The sequence below is a fragment of the Ascaphus truei genome, chromosome 2 (genome assembly GCF_040206685.1).
Source record: "Ascaphus truei isolate aAscTru1 chromosome 2, aAscTru1.hap1, whole genome shotgun sequence".
Lineage (NCBI taxonomy): Eukaryota > Metazoa > Chordata > Amphibia > Anura > Ascaphidae > Ascaphus > Ascaphus truei.
Window position 1 is genome coordinate 467546222 of NC_134484.1, and position 19470 is coordinate 467565691.

General features: G+C 47.9%; 1 protein-coding gene across 8 annotated transcripts in view; it reads left to right on the top strand.

Moving 5' to 3' along the window:
- Window positions 1-19470, top strand: part of LOC142487969 (uncharacterized) — a 95242-nt gene that overhangs the window by 70688 nt on the left and 5084 nt on the right. For 6 of the 8 annotated variants that reach the window (XM_075588193.1, XM_075588189.1, XM_075588190.1 and 3 more), the window contains 2 exons: window positions 12892-13018; window positions 15114-15203. In XM_075588193.1, the coding sequence (XP_075444308.1) occupies window positions 12892-13018; window positions 15114-15203 (217 nt within the window). Of the gene's footprint in view, window positions 1-12331; window positions 12810-12891; window positions 13019-14382; window positions 14662-15113; window positions 15204-19470 lie in introns of those variants that run through there. The other 2 variants (XM_075588194.1, XM_075588197.1) reach the window with 2 other exon arrangements.

Genomic DNA, 19470 nt, shown 5'->3' on the forward strand with positions numbered 1-19470 from the left:
TTCAAAGTGAAATCTCAGATGGCGGCCTCCCTGTCTACCACATAAGCGATGCAGAGGGTAGGGTAAAGGTCTGGCACTGTAACCACCTACTGCCTATTCCACATGTGGGAGATAATGATCCCGAGATAAAGACTACACCATTGGCCAGTGAGACGGAGGGATTTGAAGAAAACTCGGAATCTGTAATCGAATCAAACGAGGATCCTATGGAAGGACCCTCTCACAGCGCACTCAGAAGTCAGGAGGCTCCTCCCAACGGAGCCACGGGTAATGGGCCCAGGCCGCATATACCTTCTCCCGTGGCTCCAAAGAGCCCTCCTCAGGACCCCAGGAGTACTTGTTTCATACCCGCCAAAGACATTTCAGAGACTACTGTACCTCCAATGAGAGAGCCTGAGCCTCAAGCTTACAATTACTACTCCCCAGAGGGAGTTGAGGAAGAGCTTTGTGGAAGCCAACAAGTAAGTCACCCTCCCAATTAGGTAGCCTATGATTCGGTGGGGGCACCCCACTACGAATCTCAGCAGTGGTCTCGGAGTAAGATACAATCTGTGATTGTTATGTTTACTGAAATGTACAATCTGATTTAAAGTCAATTGCCATGTTAAGTTGTATATGGAACACTGCATTTTTCATTATATAACTTATGTTTTATAGTTATGTCGTTCCCAAGCGGGAACGTTGGTTCTTTCACCAGGGGGAGAGTATAACCGAATCCCATTAGCTCCCTTACCATAGGAGGAACCCCTGAGACTGCTTCAAGGAGCCCCAGGTTGGGAATCACTGAACTAGGGTGACCAGATTTCCAAAAGTAATAACCGGGACACAATAAAAATGTATTTTAAAAATAAATTACATCGCTTAAAAATAAATATTATAATGGTATTTGTCCAGTAGCGTTGCCATTTATACTGTTTTTTTATTTCTCTCTCCCCCTCCATATCTTTTCCCTCTCTCCTCACCACCTCCACTATCTCTCACACAGACACACAGACTCCCTCCCACCCCCACAGCTCTTCCTATTACTATGCAATAAAACTTAGACAATGTTTGCAGTATAGTACTAATATATCTCTCCCCCCAGGTCTGTGTGTGTGTGTGTGTCTCTCTCTCTCTCTCTCTCTTGCTTTCTCGCTCTCTCTCTCCCCCCAGGTGTGTGTGTGTGTGAGTATCTCTCCCCAGGTCTGTGTCTATGTTTTTTTATGTATCTCTCTCCCCCCAGGTATGTGTATCTTTCTCTCCCCTGGTCTGTGTGTTTGTGTATCTCTCTCGCTCTCCTCGTGTGTGTTTGTGTATCTCTCTCCCCAGGTTTGTGTGTGTGTGTGTGTGTGTGTGTGTATCTCTCCTCAGGTCTGCTTGTGTATCCGTCTCCCCAGATCTGTGTGTGTTTGTGTATCTCTCTCTCACCAGGTATGTGTGTGTTTGTGTATCTCTCTCCACTCTGTCACCTGTCAGGGAGCAGGGGGCAATTCATCTTTGGCCCTGGTAGCAGACAGCAGATGTATTCACTGCTTCCGGTCTTACTGAAGGGCTTCTCTGCTGCTAACCCCCGCCCCCAACCTCCTCTACCAGGCCAATCATCTTCTCTGATCCCCTCCCCGCTCCCATCCTTTTCTGCTGCTGACCCCACCCCCATAATCTACCAGGCCAATCCTCTGCTCTGCTCTCCTCCCTGCTTGCATCTGCTGCTGCTGCACCAATCATCTGCTCTTCTCCCCACCAGCATCCCTTTCTCTGTGAAAACCGGGACACTCAGCCCAAAAACGGGACAATTCGGGGTATGTCGGCCCACCGGGACACATCATAAAAAAAACGGGACTGTCCCGGCTAAACCAGGACATCTGGTCACCCTAGGTTTAACCCCGACACTGCCAGAGTGCTGCCATAGCCTACATGCTAAAAGGGGCCTGATTTTAGCAAGGTGCTACACTAGATTGACGTCCCATTCCAGAATCAAGGGGGGCTGGAGTCTGACTTGATACAGTCATTTTTGTTGTTATTGCATAGAAGACGCTTGTGTCGAGACTGTTAGGGGCATACATGTTCGCCATAATGACTCTCCTGCCAGCCAATGTAACATCCACTATGACATCTTCCATTTAAGTCCCTCTCCACCTTATTGACAGTATAATGTATCCCTTTCCTGATTTTATAATAGCTACTCCCTTCTTGTTCCCATCAAATGAGAACAGGTAGAAAAATTTGGCAGTGCACTGCCAGAAGGAACTGAAGGAGGCTCACGGTATGCAGAAGCAAAAATGATTTATTACATAAAAAAGTGGACCAAATGTCCCCCCTAAGCCACAGCAAAGGTCCACCAACGCGTTTCAGGCAAAATGCCCTTTCTCAAGCTAAAAGACCATTTTATTTAATAGATATCTATACATATATATTTAGGCACTGTACCGTGTATAAGTTTCACTGGATGTGCACTGAGCTATGTCTGTGTTTCATGTTCTGTCTCTGGTTTTAAATATATATTGCCATGCTCAGTAGCACTCCTCTGTGACACTTATATGCTTATATATATGTTGTGGTTAATTTGGGGGTTTAATATGAGCTTGCAGGTGTCCTGTATGTTTCCCATCAAATGAGGCTGACCAGCATTCCTGTACCCATTGCCTTTTTAACTTATTGTGTTGTGATTCGTTTTTTTTTTTTTTTTTTAAAGAAATACCACAACCGCCGATCATGATATTATGAGATATTATGTATTTGAATCCATCTTGTGCTTCAGGGGTTAATGTGATTGGCGTTTTATTTTGTTTTATACATTGGCGTTTTATACAATATATTTTGTGCTTGACAGGTCAAGACCTTTCCGATGTCTGGGTTCTTCAAAGAGGACTTAATTAGAAGGGGGGGGGGCGGGCTTAACATGGCATATCCTTTTATTTTGAGAAACTGCTCTGAATTTATTGTAATTGTATGTTCTTATAATCCTTTTTCTGTAATCTAAGCACTGTATTTGTGTGTGTACACTGGCGACACACTTTATTAAAGTGCGGCCAGTTCCGCAAGCCGGGAGATTTCCCGGCTTGCTAGTGGCATCCCCTCGGCGTGCCGCGCGTCACCGATGCGCGGTCACGCGTCATCGGGTGCCTGCGCCCCCTGCACGCGCGTCCAGGGCTCCCCGAGGGAGCCCTGGTGTCCCGCGATGTGGGGGACGGCGGCAGGGGGATCCGGGGGACCCGGCGGACCCGGAGAGGAGAGGGGGAAGCCCCGATCGGCGGGCCTCTCCTCCGAGGCTTCGGCGCGCGCCCGGGACATCCCGGCGCGCGCCAGGTTACTGTCGCGGCCGAGACCGGGCAAATGCTCGAATAAACTCGGCCGCGACAGTATGTTTACATACATACATACATTTAATAAGTGATGATGTTTTGGGCTCTGAATGACCTGTTTCACGCTCTGGAGTGAGTATTTAAATTTTGGGCCACATTTTGCCCCAACGGATTTTTGTGTATTAAGTGCATAGTTTTTCTATAATAAACAGGGACCTGGGACCCTGGCAAATATATTAATTTTACATCTTATTTTTATTTGCATAACTCTGGTGGTGGCAGGATATAGATATGATTGCAATTGAGTAAGGGGTTAATATTAACTCATCGGATGTACCTTGCGCAGATTAAAGGTGAGTTGGCAGGAGTAGCCGTGTGTATTAACCCTGGTTGCATATCCAAGTCGTGCTCACTTGTGTGCTGTTCATGACAGGTGGGGATGGATTTACGGGAGATGTCCCTCATCTGAGGGACCTTTGCAAAGGTGAAGGGTGGGGCAGCTTGCGGGCTGTGTATTAACCCTTGTCCTTTAGGGAAGATATTGTCCACTTGAGGGACCTTTTGTGGAGGTGAAAATTGGGACCGCTTGCGAGCTGAGTATTAACCCTTGTCCCGTATGTAGGTCACGTGCTCACAGGTGTGCCGTACGTGACACCACCGTTTCATATATATTTTTTTAAGTGTTGTAATATTTTGGCTCTTTTGATAGGCGAATGTATGCCTTTCACATTCCATGTAATACATTTGAACTTTTTCATGGTGCCGGTATACTATTTGATATGGAGTCATTATGGTGAGTGTTTGGCAAGTTCTATACTTTAGTGTCTGCTCATGCACTTCAGCCTCCCTTGTCTGGGATTTTGCCCCTTGTGTACTGTCAAATGGCATCACATTAGGATCACATAATGTCCTGGGCTTCTCAGTTTCTTGAGCTCTCCTAAAGTGTTTTGTAGCCACAGAACGAATATATATATATATATATATATATATATATATATATATATATATATATATATATATATATATATATATATATATATATATATATATATATATATATATATATATATATATATATGTATATATATATGTATATTATGTAACGGTATTTCTGGCCCGGCCTGACCCACCCAATCTCACATTGGCCCCTGTGGTCTAACCGGACCCCATTACAGTGTGAATATGCCTGATGGTGCACCTGCTGGCTACAGGACTCCTGAGTCTCCCGCATGATGGTGTGTGGGGAGGACCCGTCAGACAGGCAGCTGAGGTAGTGTGCTGAGTCTCACCTAGTTCCAGTGCAGCGCCTCCACCTCACCAGGGTCCCTGCGTCCGCAAGGGGATGATCCTGGCGAGGAACTCCTCTGTGGTGCTCCTCTCTGTACACTCATTCCAGATAGATACACGAGAGGGTTTCTGGCTGAACTCATCTTTATTGACACGGCAGGGCAACTGCCCTCCACAAGGAGTATCTTCAGCCGCTCATCTCGCCAGTGCTCCCTTTTGATAGGTATATCACCTAGATCAGGGATTCACTATTCCCGCAGGAATCACTGTCCTGTGCCAGGTCCCTGGACACAGCCTCCCATGGAGTTACTATATCATAACTGACAGAACTCCTCCTCAACTGGACTTGAACTAGACAGCAACTCAGGTAGAACTTTCCAGCAACTCCACAGCAACCTCACAGCAACTAACTAACTTTAGAACACAGTGCTGTGCCTTATGTAAGCTTCTGAGGCTGACACACCTCTGACATCACTAACCATGGAGTCAGAGCATGTGACCAGTCCCAGCCATACACAGAGCACCCCACCAGGGTGTGAGGGAAAACCTCCATGATTACTGCTGGCATGCCCACACTTACCAGGCCTTACTGCCAGCAGGAGAGATGACTGTAGGCATTTTACATGACCGCTACATTCTCCCCCTGGTGAATCCCATCGTCCTCGCTGGGACCTAACTTTGTATACCTCTTTCCAGGAAGCACTGTAACGGAAAACATAATTAACATCACACAAATTTCCTCATAATACAGTACACATGAATACAGTCATCCGCCAAGCCCGCCCCGACCAGCAGCCACGAACCCGCGTAATGTCTCAGTACCCCCTTAATAATAGTGATCTGGGTCAGGTTTCCTCACTTCCCGGTTACCCATATCCAGGACCGTAACATAATAATGCCTAGGTGATCCTCTCTCTGGCACATAGGTCACCCTATGTTTGTGAACATTTCTCCCTATGCTCCACACTCGCATCAGGGTGTCTATCCTTTCTTCCGCCTTCTTACCTACAATGGCGCTCCCCCTATTGACTAAATACAGCTCTATAGTCTCTTGGAGCCACGTTTCCCTATTGTCCTCAATTTAATCCATCAGGGGCTCCGGAACATAGGGATACTCCAACCCATGGGATTTTTTATATTTGACTATTATAGCCCTCTCCGCCCTACTGACCCTGGTCAGATCAGCATCACCTGCCCTCCCAGGTAACACCCATGATAGGGGCTCATCAGGATCGACTGGATCTGATAGTGTGTCGGGACCCATGGGCGCTATGTCTCTACGCTCCAGCTGGAACCACCTCTCCTGTAATTCCCTGTCCCTCTGCTCGGGTGTAAACTCTCCCTCTCTCCACCAGAAATCTACCACGTCCTCCCGCCGGATGAGGAACCGAGTACGGTCCATCCATGCGGAGTACCCCTCAAATAGTGGAGCCCACCACCGGGTCTCCTTAAAGGGATTAGGCCCTGGTTCCCGGTCGTCATCAAATGAAAATACCCCTGACGACCTTGTGGATCGCGAGTTGAACCACCTCGAGGACCCCGGAGCCTTTACTGCCGGTTGGGGTGCTGTATCCGCCACCCTCAATTCCCCTCCTCCCCGTGAATCACCTTCCGTAGCTCCACTGAGCTGCCTCTCCCCAGTCCGTTTTTCCTCCCCCCCCAAAGGTATGTCCACAAGTTCCAAGCTGGGCGGTGAACCCGGTGACCGTGTGATAGGGGTAGGGACATTAGCTAGGGCATGGGGTTGGGTATAGGGGCATGGGACGGGACCCCACGGGGTTACGACCCGCTCCTGGCTGTCCGTAGACTGGTCCAAGGATGATGTCTCACCCTCCTCAGTCCTGAGATCGTCTCTCCATTTTCTGGGCAATACGAGCGGTCGGGGACCTTCCCCCAATCGCCGAAGCGTCGCTGCTTCCCCTTCCTGGGTTCCGCCGTCGCCACCGGAAGTGACGTCCTCCCCGGAACCGGAAGCGTCGCCATCTCGCGTTGGACCCCCATGCGGGATCTCTTCTTCCACGACGACATCCGGTTGCTCCGCCGTCGCCACCGGAAGTGATGCCGTTCCTCCACGTGCGCGTTGGGCCTGGCGCGGCCCTTCCAGCGCTTCGCCGTCTGTTGTGACCAGGTAAGAGATAGGGCTTTTTGGCTTACCCGTCCGCAGGGGTGTAGGCGTCTCTCTCCCATCTCCGCCAGGTCCTGGGATGGCGGGACTCCGTCGGTCGGATCGCCGATCTGCGGGGGACGTCCGGTCACTCACCCCACGGGGCGTCGTTCTTCCCGTCTGTCTTTTCCGCTCCGTTTTTGCAGAGTAGTCCCCTCGCCCCGACCTAGGGGTCGCGGGGCGGGGTGAAAGTCTCTTTGCCCCTGTCGCGGGGTTTAATCCAGCCGCCTCAATGGCCAGTGACCCAGCCGACTTGACCGGCTCCAGTCCCCTGTCTCCGGGACTCGCGCGGTTGATCCACAGCGCGCCCGGGGACTCAGCAGAGCGCCGTGTCACATCCACCGGGGGGTCAGCAGGCTGTATTGGGACGAATGTGGGCATAGGCCACAGATACAAAGTCCCGCAATGAGGGCAACGTGCCATCGTATTCACAGTACCTCCGGGCAGCCCGCATTGTAGGCAGAGCCCGACCACCGTCTCAGTATTGGCCACCCTCACCACCAGCACCCCGCCGGGCACTGAGTAGGGCTGGGTGGAGACCATAGTGCCCACAGTGGAGGAGCAGGCCATTCTTTGTACAGGAGTCACTTCCTGTACAGGTCTCTCCTTCTCTGTGGTTCCTCGCAACTGACTGGTGGAAGTTGCTGGATCCGCCACTCCCTGCTTCGGCTCCTCCCTTCTCTGACAGAGTTGGAACCCGCCCCCAGGGGTTGCAATAATGGGCGGGTCCCACAGGGGAATATCATGCCCCTTAATTAAGGCCGCACCTCTCTCAGTCCTGGTGGGCGCGGTCTGCGTTTTCGCGCCAATTTCCTCCCCAGAGCTGGAGTCCTCTCCCGCGGCTAGTTCCCGCCTTCTCCTTGCAGCAGCTTTTTGCACAAGGTACCTTTGCTTGCAAATCCCCTCCACGGCCGGAACTACTTTTTGTAGTGGCGCCGTCTGGATATCAGTCCCTGGGCCCAGTGGGTGCATCCCCACAGGCCATAATTGAAAGTCACTCCCCCTGGTAGAAATCAGGGGAGGGTCCCATAAACTCAACGGTTGACTCAGCACAGGGGCTGAATTAGTCACTGTCCATCCCGGCGCAGCCATAGCTTTCGCGCCATGCCCCCCATCAGGGCGGGGCTCTGCTGTTCGCGCCATTCCCGGCCAGCTCTGTGCAAGTCCTGCAGCAGCCATTTTTTCTGCGCCTGGCCCATGCGGTTTCCCCAGCAAGCGGGAACCGCCATTTTGGTTGGTTTTGGCGCCCAAAAAGTCCATTCGTTCGCTCTCCTCACGGGGTTCTCCCCCAATTATGACAATTTCCTCACACTCTTCAAGGGTGGCCCCTCGCTGTCCCAGGCAGGATAAAAACGGGGCAGCCACGGCCTTTGCTCCGCTCCAGAGCAAACTCGTTAAGGACAATTCAGCGACAGTCTGCTCTTCAGTGGGTTGCACGCCACGGGTGCCCTCCCCATCAGCCTCTGTCCGCCATTTTACGTTCTCCGCGCCACGCGGATCCTCCACTCTCTCATAACAGTTGTCGTACATGAGGCTCCACTCTGCGGGGCAGCCACCACACCGGTACAATAAAGATTAGCTCAGATGCACCACCACATGTGTACCTTATCTAGGTGTGACCCAGTGTTGAACTACCTCAGGCTAGGCTCACTCTCTCAGTGTCTGCTGTGACTCCTTCCTCCCAGTCTGTGCTCCCTACGGTGAGTGTCTGGAATGGCTAGGTACTCTGGCTGGCTCTGCCATGCAGTACTTGGGGCGTCTACCTGTCTTGGTCAGCCTAGCGCAGACCCTCTCCAGGACTCCTGACCAAGTTAACAGGCTGTCCCTTCTGGCATCCTACCAACTAGCACTGCCTCAAGGTGACTCGGTCAGCTATAGCCCGCTCCAGACCCCTCACTCCCTTCAGGCCCCTAGGTTGTCCCTGCGAACTGACAATATCCCGTCAGCCCCCTGACTACCCCTAGGTCCGTCCCTACTCAGCACAAAGTGGCAGCAGACACTCTCCCTGTTTCCAAGTGACCTAGCTAAAAGCCTGTCCTGTTGACGGATCTGATCTCAGCAGCGCCTCCAAATGTAACGGTATTTCTGGCCCGGCCTGACCCACCCAATCTCACATTGGCCCCTGTGGTCTAACCGGACCCCATTACAGTGTGAATATGCCTGATGGTGCACCTGCTGGCTACAGGACTCCTGAGTCTCCCGCATGATGGTGTGTGGGGAGGACCCATCAGACAGGCAGCTGAGGTAGTGTGCTGAGTCTCACCTAGTTCCAGTGCAGCGCCTCCACCTCACCAGGGTCCCTGCGTCCGCAAGGGGATGATCCTGGCGAGGAACTCCTCCGTGGTGCTCCTCTCTGTACACTCATTCCAGATAGATACACGAGAGGGTTTCTGGCTGAACTCATCTTTATTGACACGGCAGGGCAACTGCCCTCCACAAGGAGTATCTTCAGCCTCTCATCTCGCCAGTGCTCCCTTTTGATAGGTATATCACCTAGATCAGGGATTCACTATTCCCGCAGGAATCACTGTCCTGTGCCAGGTCCCTGGACACAGCCTCCCATGGAGTTACTATATCATAACTGACAGAACTCCTCCTCAACTGGACTTGAACTAGACAGCAACTCAGGTAGAACTTTCCAGCAACTCCACAGCAACCTCACAGCAACTAACTAACTTTAGAACACAGTGCTGTGCCTTATGTAAGCTTCTGAGGCTGACACACCTCTGACATCACTAACCATGGAGTCAGAGCATGTGACCAGTCCCAGCCATACACAGAGCACCCCACCAGGGTGTGAGGGAAAACCTCCATGATTACTGCTGGCATGCCCACACTTACCAGGCCTTACTGCCAGCAGGAGAGATGACTGTAGGCATTTTACATGACCGCTACAATTATATATATATATATATATATATATATATATATATATATATATATATATATATATATATATATATATATATATATATATAATTTTTTTTTTTTTTCTCATAAACAAATAGACAATACCGGTCTGTGGCTAACGAAATGCTTTTATTTGTGCAAGCTTTCGAGATACACTGATCTCTTCTTCCGGCGATGGCACATTGAATAAAGCAGGCAAGGGTTTAACTTAAAAACACACAGATTTTCTGTATGTTATTGTCACGCTGCGCTCACCACGGACAAGGAGGGACCCAGGAACTGAGGTGGAAAGGGTAATACTTGCACTCACAGCTGCGGGGACATGCCTGGAAGGTGTATAGTAGGCGTCCGGAACTGCACGGGAGAAATGGTAAAAGTTCAGATACTCGCCGGATAATTGGGAAGTTCCAGTAGAATAGTCGGTGCCGAGAGCCTTGGGTATTGGAGCCGGGAGGTAGGTAGTAAGCCGAGGTGGAGGGTTGGAGAGTTCGGGAGGTCAGAGGGCTAGCCAATGGTCGAAATCCAGAGCGGGTCCACAGTCAACCAGTTCGGTACACAGGAGATCACTAGAAGAGACAGAGACAAAAGCACTAAGGCAGGCACGACCGTGGTAACGCAGGTCACACAAAGCTATGCTCAGCCAAAGAAGGAATGGCTGAGCAGGGTATAAATGTGGAGAGAGCCCAAATGGGAAGAGGGAGAGGGACGGAGGAGCGGCCCCATGGTAGGCAGGGATAGGTCAGGGAATGTGCCACAGCTGAAGAGCTTGACGCGTGGCTTGTGGGCGGTGCACGCGCATCAGGCGTGTGCAAAGCACGGGGGAGGTGCGCGTGGCCTGAGCTGGGGGCGGGAGTTCCTCCCGCGGGAGGCCAGAAGGGTCCGTGAGTGTGCATGCGCGCGTCCTGTGGCAGCCGCGGGGACCAGAGAGGAAGGAGGAAGGTCCCGCTCACGGCGCTGAGCCTGTGGAGCCGGGGAGCGCCGGGTAAGTTGCGGCACGGGGGGAACCCTCTTTGGGAGAGGTGTTCCCCGAGGTCTTACAGTTATCATACGGTTTATACAGCGTTTTTGAGTCGTTGTTTCACAATGATAAGGAGACACTTGGGCACCTGACACGGGGGTCTGAACCCCCGAAATGCTGTGCGATGTGCTGCCTGTCTTGATTTCCTAAAACAATATGTACTTTTGAATACAATAATTTTTTAGTAGTTTTTGTATGTGTGGTCCAGCATCTCTTCTATTATTTGTTTCAAAGTGAAACAAATTTAAGACACTTCTAATGACCATTTTGTGCCTGCGTATCATATGGTCCAATTGAATTTGTCGAACTACCAGCATCTTTGCAAATCATTCACTCAACATGGTTTCCAAAATGCTGCTCACTCCATCCTCCGTACTGGGCTGTGGTGGCCTTACTTTGGGGAATATACTATATTGTAGTATTGTTATCATAGATGAATGAATTGAAAACACAAACCAATAGGCCTAAACTACTTCATTGTATCTTGGCTGATACATGTATCCAGGATTCCAGCTGCAGAAGTGTTTGGCCACATATTCAAAGCCCATAAATTATAAAAAAAAAAAAAATTACCAAACCTTTTTCGGATAGACCCGTAGCAGTAAATGTAAGATTTGCATAATTGATTTTATGATTTAGAAGAGCAGAAGATTCACAAATTTTGGACCTAAAACGATTTGCACAAAAAGTTGTGAATTGCCTAAATTAGGGCAAATTGCCAACAATTACCAATAGCTTTATTTAAAATTTTGGCGTTTTACGTGTGATTTGGTGACTTCCTCCAAATGAACGTGAGTTCTGTTGGGAGCAGAGAAAGACGCCTGCGTGAAGGGCTTAATCATCGGGCTCTGGTTCTTGGTGGTTCATTGTTCTCTCTGCATGCGTCTGAGACGCATCTGAAACAAACCTATCTGTCTCTACTGTATATCTATGTATATCTATCTATACATCTTTATATCTCTCTATCTGTATAGTCTGTATATCTACCCGCTCAGACCTGGCAGATGTACGAGTCCTGGGAAGGGAAAGGGGGCCAAATAAAAGGGAAAAGCCTCAGCGACCGATGCAGCCCAGTGTCAATTTGTGCATCAAATAATATTTCTCGATGCAATTTATGATCTCTCCCCATATCACGAGGAAGAAATCTGTGCAAAATATCTTGCCACTGTCAGCGACATAATTAATTATCGGAAAGAGTAGCTCCGTTTTAAAGAGCACTACCTATTTGAAGTGGGTAACCCCGGTGTGAGCCCAGCTGTAAGCTTTCCTTAAAATGTTGGTGCCTTAGGCAAAGGTACACAAAGGTCTTGAGTGTAAGCAAAATTCTATGTTAAGCGCTGTGTACATTGTCAGAATTATATTGGAAAGGAATATTTAATTGTAGTCACATAATACACACACAGCGAAGCTGAAGCTACATGGAGAGAACCATGTTTTCCCAAAAGATGCTCTCCTACAATGTCACATTTTGTATCAATGTTTTTGCTGCGCTGGACAAATAACTCCAGCAGGTGGGGTAAGCTTTCTCTGGCCGTCTTATCCGTGGGAACGGGCACACACAATAGATTCACTGTAAAAATTCTTAGTAAGTAACTTCTGCTTTTATTCCGGACCAGATTATGTTGTCAAGGGATTGCAGTTATTTGTGCAACAGAACCTACAAAGGTGTGTGTGTGTTTCTAAGGCAAAAGAGACACTTGGGCTTATGTAAGACTATCTCCACAAACCCAAGGTTCCAAGGACTTGTAAGCTTTGTGTTCTGGTGATCATGGGGTTAATATCCAAACGGATGTCTGGCCTTGAAGTGGCTGCAAAGGGGGATGCAAGTGAACCAAGATTGTCAACGGACAAGGATGAGCCTAATGAACTACCAGGCAAACTGCCAAATAGTGATGACATGACTGTGTGTTGCTCAGATAAAGTTGATATCTTGAACTGCCACCTGATGACGTGAGAGGTGGCTAGGGGTTAGTGGGGTGTTTACGAGCAGTCACAATGCACCGACACAAGCAGAGCACTCCATTACAATCGCTGAATAGCTTGCTACAATATTACTGACTCCTGTAACCAAAGATAATCACTAAACATATGAATGGAAGAACCATTGGAGTTGTTTGTTTTTTTTCTCTAGCTTCCAGGGGAAGAAAGAGTAAGGTTCCTTTAATCATTATTAAGTTCAGTTAAATAGCTTATTGAGCTCACTCAGACCCGAGCATTCCTAATCTTTTCAGATGCATTTGACCTTTAATGATGTGGCTGTATACTTTTCGGAGGCAGAATGGAAAGACCTGGAAGGATGGCAGAAGGATCTGTACAAAGAAGTGATGACGGACAACTATGACAATCTCATCTCCCTGGGTAATGTATATTGAGAGAACCTTATGTCGCTTTGATAAATGAACAGTGTCTCACAGGCTTCTAAGACTATGTCCCCAGTACATACTGCAGCACGCGCTATGGTGTGCGCTGCAGGAGCAAGAACCGCCCCTCTATGTGGCCGGGCTCACTAGCTGCGTGTAATTTGCTGCCGCGGTGCAGAACCAGATTTTCTGAAGACAAGAAAATTGTCTTCAGAACTGGCGACGGATCACTAGCCACACCCCCCAGCAGTTCAGCCACTGAGGGCGAACCATCCGGGTGATGTCATGGCTGTGCCTCGCATCACTGGGTGGGTGTGCTTTGTGGTGTATGCGTAGTTGGTACAGTGTTTTGAGATTCACGTGCTTGTTCAGGCTAAATCCTGTAGCACATTGCTGAGAGTGACAACATTTTCAGAACGTTCCTGTTACTATGTGGCTGAAGCCCTATATAGCTCTCGTTGCACAAACGCCCCCTGTCATGGCTGCGCCCCCCCTCCATTTTGGCCACGCCCCCCACGCCTCCTATCACTCTCTACAGACTGCAGATCGCAGTTTTAAGCTGTGCACGCGCTGCCACGATGCCAAGTGCGCGTGCAGCAGCCAACACCGCTGCCGTAGCCTAAGGCTCAGTTTGCGGTGGGAGAAGAAGAGGGGGAAAAAAACACAACATTCACACTAAACATATCAGTGAATTCAGTTTCATTCAGCTCAGTAACCTCCAGTTAATTATATGTTTGATAGATGTGTAAATAATGTGGCACACCCGCATACAGCTGTTTTTGTGTTGAATGCTGCAGTACAGTACAGTATAGTATAGTATCCCATGCAAAACTAGGTGGTGTTGGATGTTTTGATGCTTTTTTAAATTGGATTAGTGTACATGATATATGTGAGAGTTGGATACCACAACAGACTTGTTGAGCTTTACGTAGCTCATCATATACAAAGCTCTCTTTATTGTTTGCATTGTAGCAAACCTCAATGCGGTGCCTCCTTAATCTACAGCCTATGATGGTGGGGGCGAGGTTAAGCTCCTCTGTCACTATCAACAAAAACTTCTGTTTCACTCCCACTGATTGCCTGCATACAGATTGTGACAGTCTACTCCTCCCTTTTCACCGCTTTCCATTGGACGGGCCCATATATATATATATATATATATATATATATATATATATATATATATATATATATATATATATATATATAATATAAAATTATATTTCATATAATCGGCTGTATATGTTAATCTATTGAACAATTATATATTGCATGATTTTACTTTGATATAGACTTTGATCTTGTAGTTTGAGGTGAGAAAGCACAAGATGCCTAGAACAGCTAGTTGTGAAGCTTTTCAGACAGGAAGCATAGAACGTCAAGGAAATGGTAACCACAAGAAAAACAAAAAATGTACACTTTAGATCCATATTTAGTATGCTAAAGGTCATACGTTCTTTTGCTGGAAACTTGCAAACATTTACCTAAAAGTGGCAAAGGGTTTGCCGAGAGATAGAAAAATGCAGCTGGATTTGAGCAAAGATTTGCCAGTTTGCAGCAAACTATGACGTGGATAGACAATATATCTCAGTCTGAGAGCAGGGAAGCGAGGAACAGACAAGAGAGACGATCTTGAGACTGGTATGTAATCTTTTGCAAACATATAACTAATTACAGCAATCTGCTTTTATGTTATGGATTTTTATTATCAGTATTGTTATACTACAATAAATATCATACAGTATATTGATTTATATTATACTACTCTCGACCTCTTTCTTAGTACCCATTATATTCTTATACAAAATGTGGGGACAGCCCACATATTCAACATCATAATAAGGTGACATGTTACTAAGTATAGAATAACCTCTTTATGAGACATCATTCTATATTTTTGCTTCATTGCCAGTCTCTATGAACACAAACGCCACTATATTTACATCTTGTATCAGTTGAAGCAGCAGTTCGAATATACAATATTTGACCTAAAGCAGACATTTCTCTTTACACAAATATTGGATGGGGTTAGATCAAAATACAAAGTGGCATGAGCTGTCTTATAACACAACATGACCATATTTATCTTACAGGAATGGAAATTCCCAAACCGGACATTTTAGTGAAGCTTGAATGCGGGGAGGAGCCGTGTATTCCAGATGCTGGGGAGCCGATGCTGTTGTGTAAGTAACCGGCTGCCTAATTGGGCCACTGTCTACCTGGGGGCAAATAATTACAAGAGAAGTCTCCCATGGGTGGAAAGGGGGTTTACTTGACCTACCCAAATCCTACAGTTCTGGTTCAAAGACGAACTCTGAGTACAAATGCTAATTTATTACCCGTATGTAAAGAGACGCCCACTCTGTTGTATGATATTATATAGCTTGTTTTACTGCGTGTGAATGTATTTCTTTCTGTGTTCTTCAAGTGTAAAGCACCACGTTCAGGTAACTCTGTGCGATGCTGACTATACGTAGTACATGCATGTTCATTACATTTTTGGTATTTCTGCATCATGTCAGTGCCTTTTACCTCTGCTAAGAAAGTCTGAAAACTATTTTTTGTAGCTCTAATAAATCATAGAGCAGTGGGTCACGGGAATTCAGGACTATCACACCAGGGATCAATTCGCCAGACAGAACAGCAGTTAATAAAATGAATTTATTGGAAAAAGAAGTATCCACAACTGTCGGTACATAAAACACATACACTCCCGCCTGGGGTAACTGGGAACAACCTATAGAGCTAGGTGCGGGGACCCCCGCGAGGATGTTTTCCCCGTTCTGATCCCATGCAGTGTTTTGCAAGCACCGATTTCAGAGACCCCCAACTGCCTCACAGCTGCTCAGATCTCTCAGACCTGTAACTGCCACTGGCTGGCTCAGGCTGGGACTGGCTGGAACTGGCTGGAACCAGCTCTGGCTGGCATTCCCCCTGGAACTCTGACTGGAATTCCCCCTGGGACTCTGGCTGGCATTCCCCCTGGAACTCTGACTGGAATTCCCCCTGGGACGCTGGCTGGCATTCCTCCTGGAACTCTGACTGGAATTCCCCCTGGGACTCTGGCTGGCATTCCCCCTGGGACTCTGGCTGGAATTCTCTTAGCCATAGAACTTACAGGGCCCCCCTCCCCCCCCCCCCCCCCTTTTATACCTCATGCCACAACATGGAAACATTAACGGAGGGACAATGCAGGTGCCTTCAATGTGACCCAGCCCCTGATTAGTGGGTGTAACAGGCAACATTAAAAGAGAAACATGAAAACAGTTACATGGAGAGGTCACATAAAACTTTGCAACATTTCTCCTGAACACAGAGTTAACCCCTGGTCCCTGCAGTGCTGGGATATTGATATAATCTGGCACTGCTGTAATGGTAATGTAATGGCCTGGTGCTTGTGTCATAAAATAATAAAACATACGTTATCAGCAAAGGTAAAGAGACAACAGCACTCAGTGGGTATAATCAGCAATAAACTGTATTAAAGAAACTTGCACATAAGTTTCTTTAATACAGTTTATTGCTGCTTATACCTAGTGAGTGCTGTTGTCTCTTTACCTTTGCTGGTAACATATGCTTTATTATTTTATGGCACCAGACCATTACATTACCATTACAGGAGTGCTATATATTAGCTGATATACCCGGCATTGCCCGGGATGGAATTTTCCCACTCCCCCTCTTTTCTCTCCCCCTTCCCCTCTCTCTTTCTCCCCTGTTCACCCTTGCCTTGCATCTCAAATCACTCTCCCCCCCTGCACCTCACATCACTCTCCCCCCCTGCACCTCACATCACTCTCCCCCCCTGCAACTCACCTCACTCTCCCCCCTGCACCACACATCACTCTCCCCCCCTGCACCTCACATCACTCTCTCCCCTGCACCTCACATGACACTCCCCCCCCCTGCACCTCACATGACTCTCCCCCCCCTGCACCTCACATGACTCTCCCCCCCCCTGCACCTCACATGACTCTCCCCCCCTGCACCTCACATGACTCTCCCCCCCTGCACCTCACATGACTCTCCCCCCCCTGCACCTCACATGACTCTCCCCCCCCTGCACCTCACATCACTCTCCCCCCCGCACCTCACTCTCCCCCCCCCCCCCTGCACTTGCACAGCACATCACTTTCGTGGGGGGTGTGAGTTGGCGGGGCGGGTGAAGGGTGTGAGGAGGCGGGTCTCCCACTAGGGTGGGAGGGTGGAGGGCGCGTGAGGCGGCGGGGAGGGTGTGAGGCGCGGTGGAGGTGAGGCGGCGGGTCTCCCACTAGGGTGGGAGGGTGGAGGGTGTGTGAAGCGGTGGTTGTCCGGGTGGAGGGTGTGAGGCGGCGTGGCAGGTGGAGGGTGTGAGGCGGCGGGTCTCCGGTTGTCCGGGTGGAGGGTGTGAGGCAGTGTGGCGGGTGGAGGGATTGAGGCGCGGCGGGTGGAGTGCGTGATTGAGGCTGGATGGTACCTGGCGGTCCGCGGTGTGAGGAGGCGGTGAGTGCGTGCATAGCCCTGTTTGTGACGTCACCCCGCAGGCAACAAATCAGCAACCGCACAAACCCACACACCAACTATAAATCTACATCCACTCAGTTAAGTTATGGTGGGTAAAAAAAGTGACAAAAACCCTCTACAGCAAAGCATATAGCAAATGGAAATATTACTGTGTGCTGATTTGCATGTCTTAGACAGGTCTGCACCCCTGCCTTTCACCATTATCTCCCAGCACTTCCACTACAGCAAGGGATTCTGGGAAATGACATGCAAATGAGCACACACTGCCACATTTTGCTTCAAAACCATAAACATGGTTCCCTATAGGCTTTTTGCTATCCCCATTTGCTATATGTATGTATGTATGTATGTTATATTATATTATACAGTTGTGTGAAAAAGAAAGTACACCCTCTTTGAATTCTATGGTTTTACATATCAGGACATAATAACAATCATCTGTTCCTTAGCAGGTCTAAAAATTAGGTAAATACAACCTCAGATGAACAACAACACATGACATGTGTGACGTGTCATGATTTATTTAACAAAAATAAAGCCAAAATGGAGAAGCCATGTGTGAAAAACCAAGTACAACTTATGATTTAATAGCTTATAGAACCACCTTAAGCAGCAATAACTTGAAGTAATCATTTTCTGTATGACTATCAGTCTCTCACATTGTTGTGGAGAATTTTTGGCCCACTCTTCTTTACAACGTTGCTTCAGTTCATTGAGGTTTGCAGGCATTTGTTTATGCACAGCTCTCTTAAGGTCCCGCCACAGCATTTCAATCAGGTTGAGGTCTGGACTTTGACTGGGCCATTGCAACACCTTGATTTCTTTTCTTTTTCAGCCATTTTGTTATAGATTTGCTGGTGTGCTGGGGATCATTGTCCTGTTGCATGACCCAATTTCGGCCAAGCGTTAGCTGTCAAATAGATGGCCTCACATTTGACTCTAGAATACTTTGGTATACAGAGGAGTTCATGGTCGAATCTGTGACTGCAAAACAAGCCCAAATCATCACCCCTCACCGTGCTTGACAGTTGGTATGAGGTGTTTGTGCTGATATGCTGTGTTTGGTTTTCACCAAATGTGGTGCTGTGCATTATGGCCAAACATCTCCACTTTGGTCTCGTCTGTCCAAAGGACATTGTTCCAGAAGTCTTGTGGTTTGTTCAGATGCAACTTTGCAAGCCTAAGCCGTGCTGCCATGTTCTTTTTAGAGAGAAGAGGCTTTCTCCGGGCAACCCTTCCAAACAAATCATACTTGTTCAGTCTTTTTCTAATTGTACTGTCATGAACTTTAACATTTAACATGCTTACTGAGGCCTGTAGAGTCTGAGATGTAACTCTTGGTTTTTTTTGCAATTTCTCTGAGCATTGCACAGCCTGACCTTGGGGTGCATTTGCTGGGACGTCCACTCCTGGGAAGATTGGCAACTGTCTTGAATGTTTTCCACTTTTGAATAATCTTTCTCACTGTAGAATGATGGACTATAAATTGTTTGGAAATTGCCTTTATAACCCTTCCTAGATTGATGGGCAGCAACAATTGCTTCTCTAAGATCATTGCTGATGTCTTTCCTCCTTGGCATTGTGTTGACACACACCTGAATGCTCCAGACCAGCAAACTGCTAAAACTTTGGCTTTTATAGAGGTGGTCACACTTGCTGATGGTCAATTAATCAAGGGCATTTGATTAGCAGCACCTGTCTGCTACTTAGCATCTTAATTCCTATAGAAGCAGTAAGGGTATACTTAATTTTTCACACATAGCTTCTCCATGTTTTGGCTTAATGTGTCATGTGTTTTTGTTCATCTGAGGTTGTATTTACTTAATTTTTAGAACTGCTAAGAAACAGATGATTGTTATTATGTCCTGATATGTAAATCCATAGAATTCAAAGAGGGTGTATGTACTTTCTTTTCCACACACGTGTGTGTATATACAGTATGGTCGT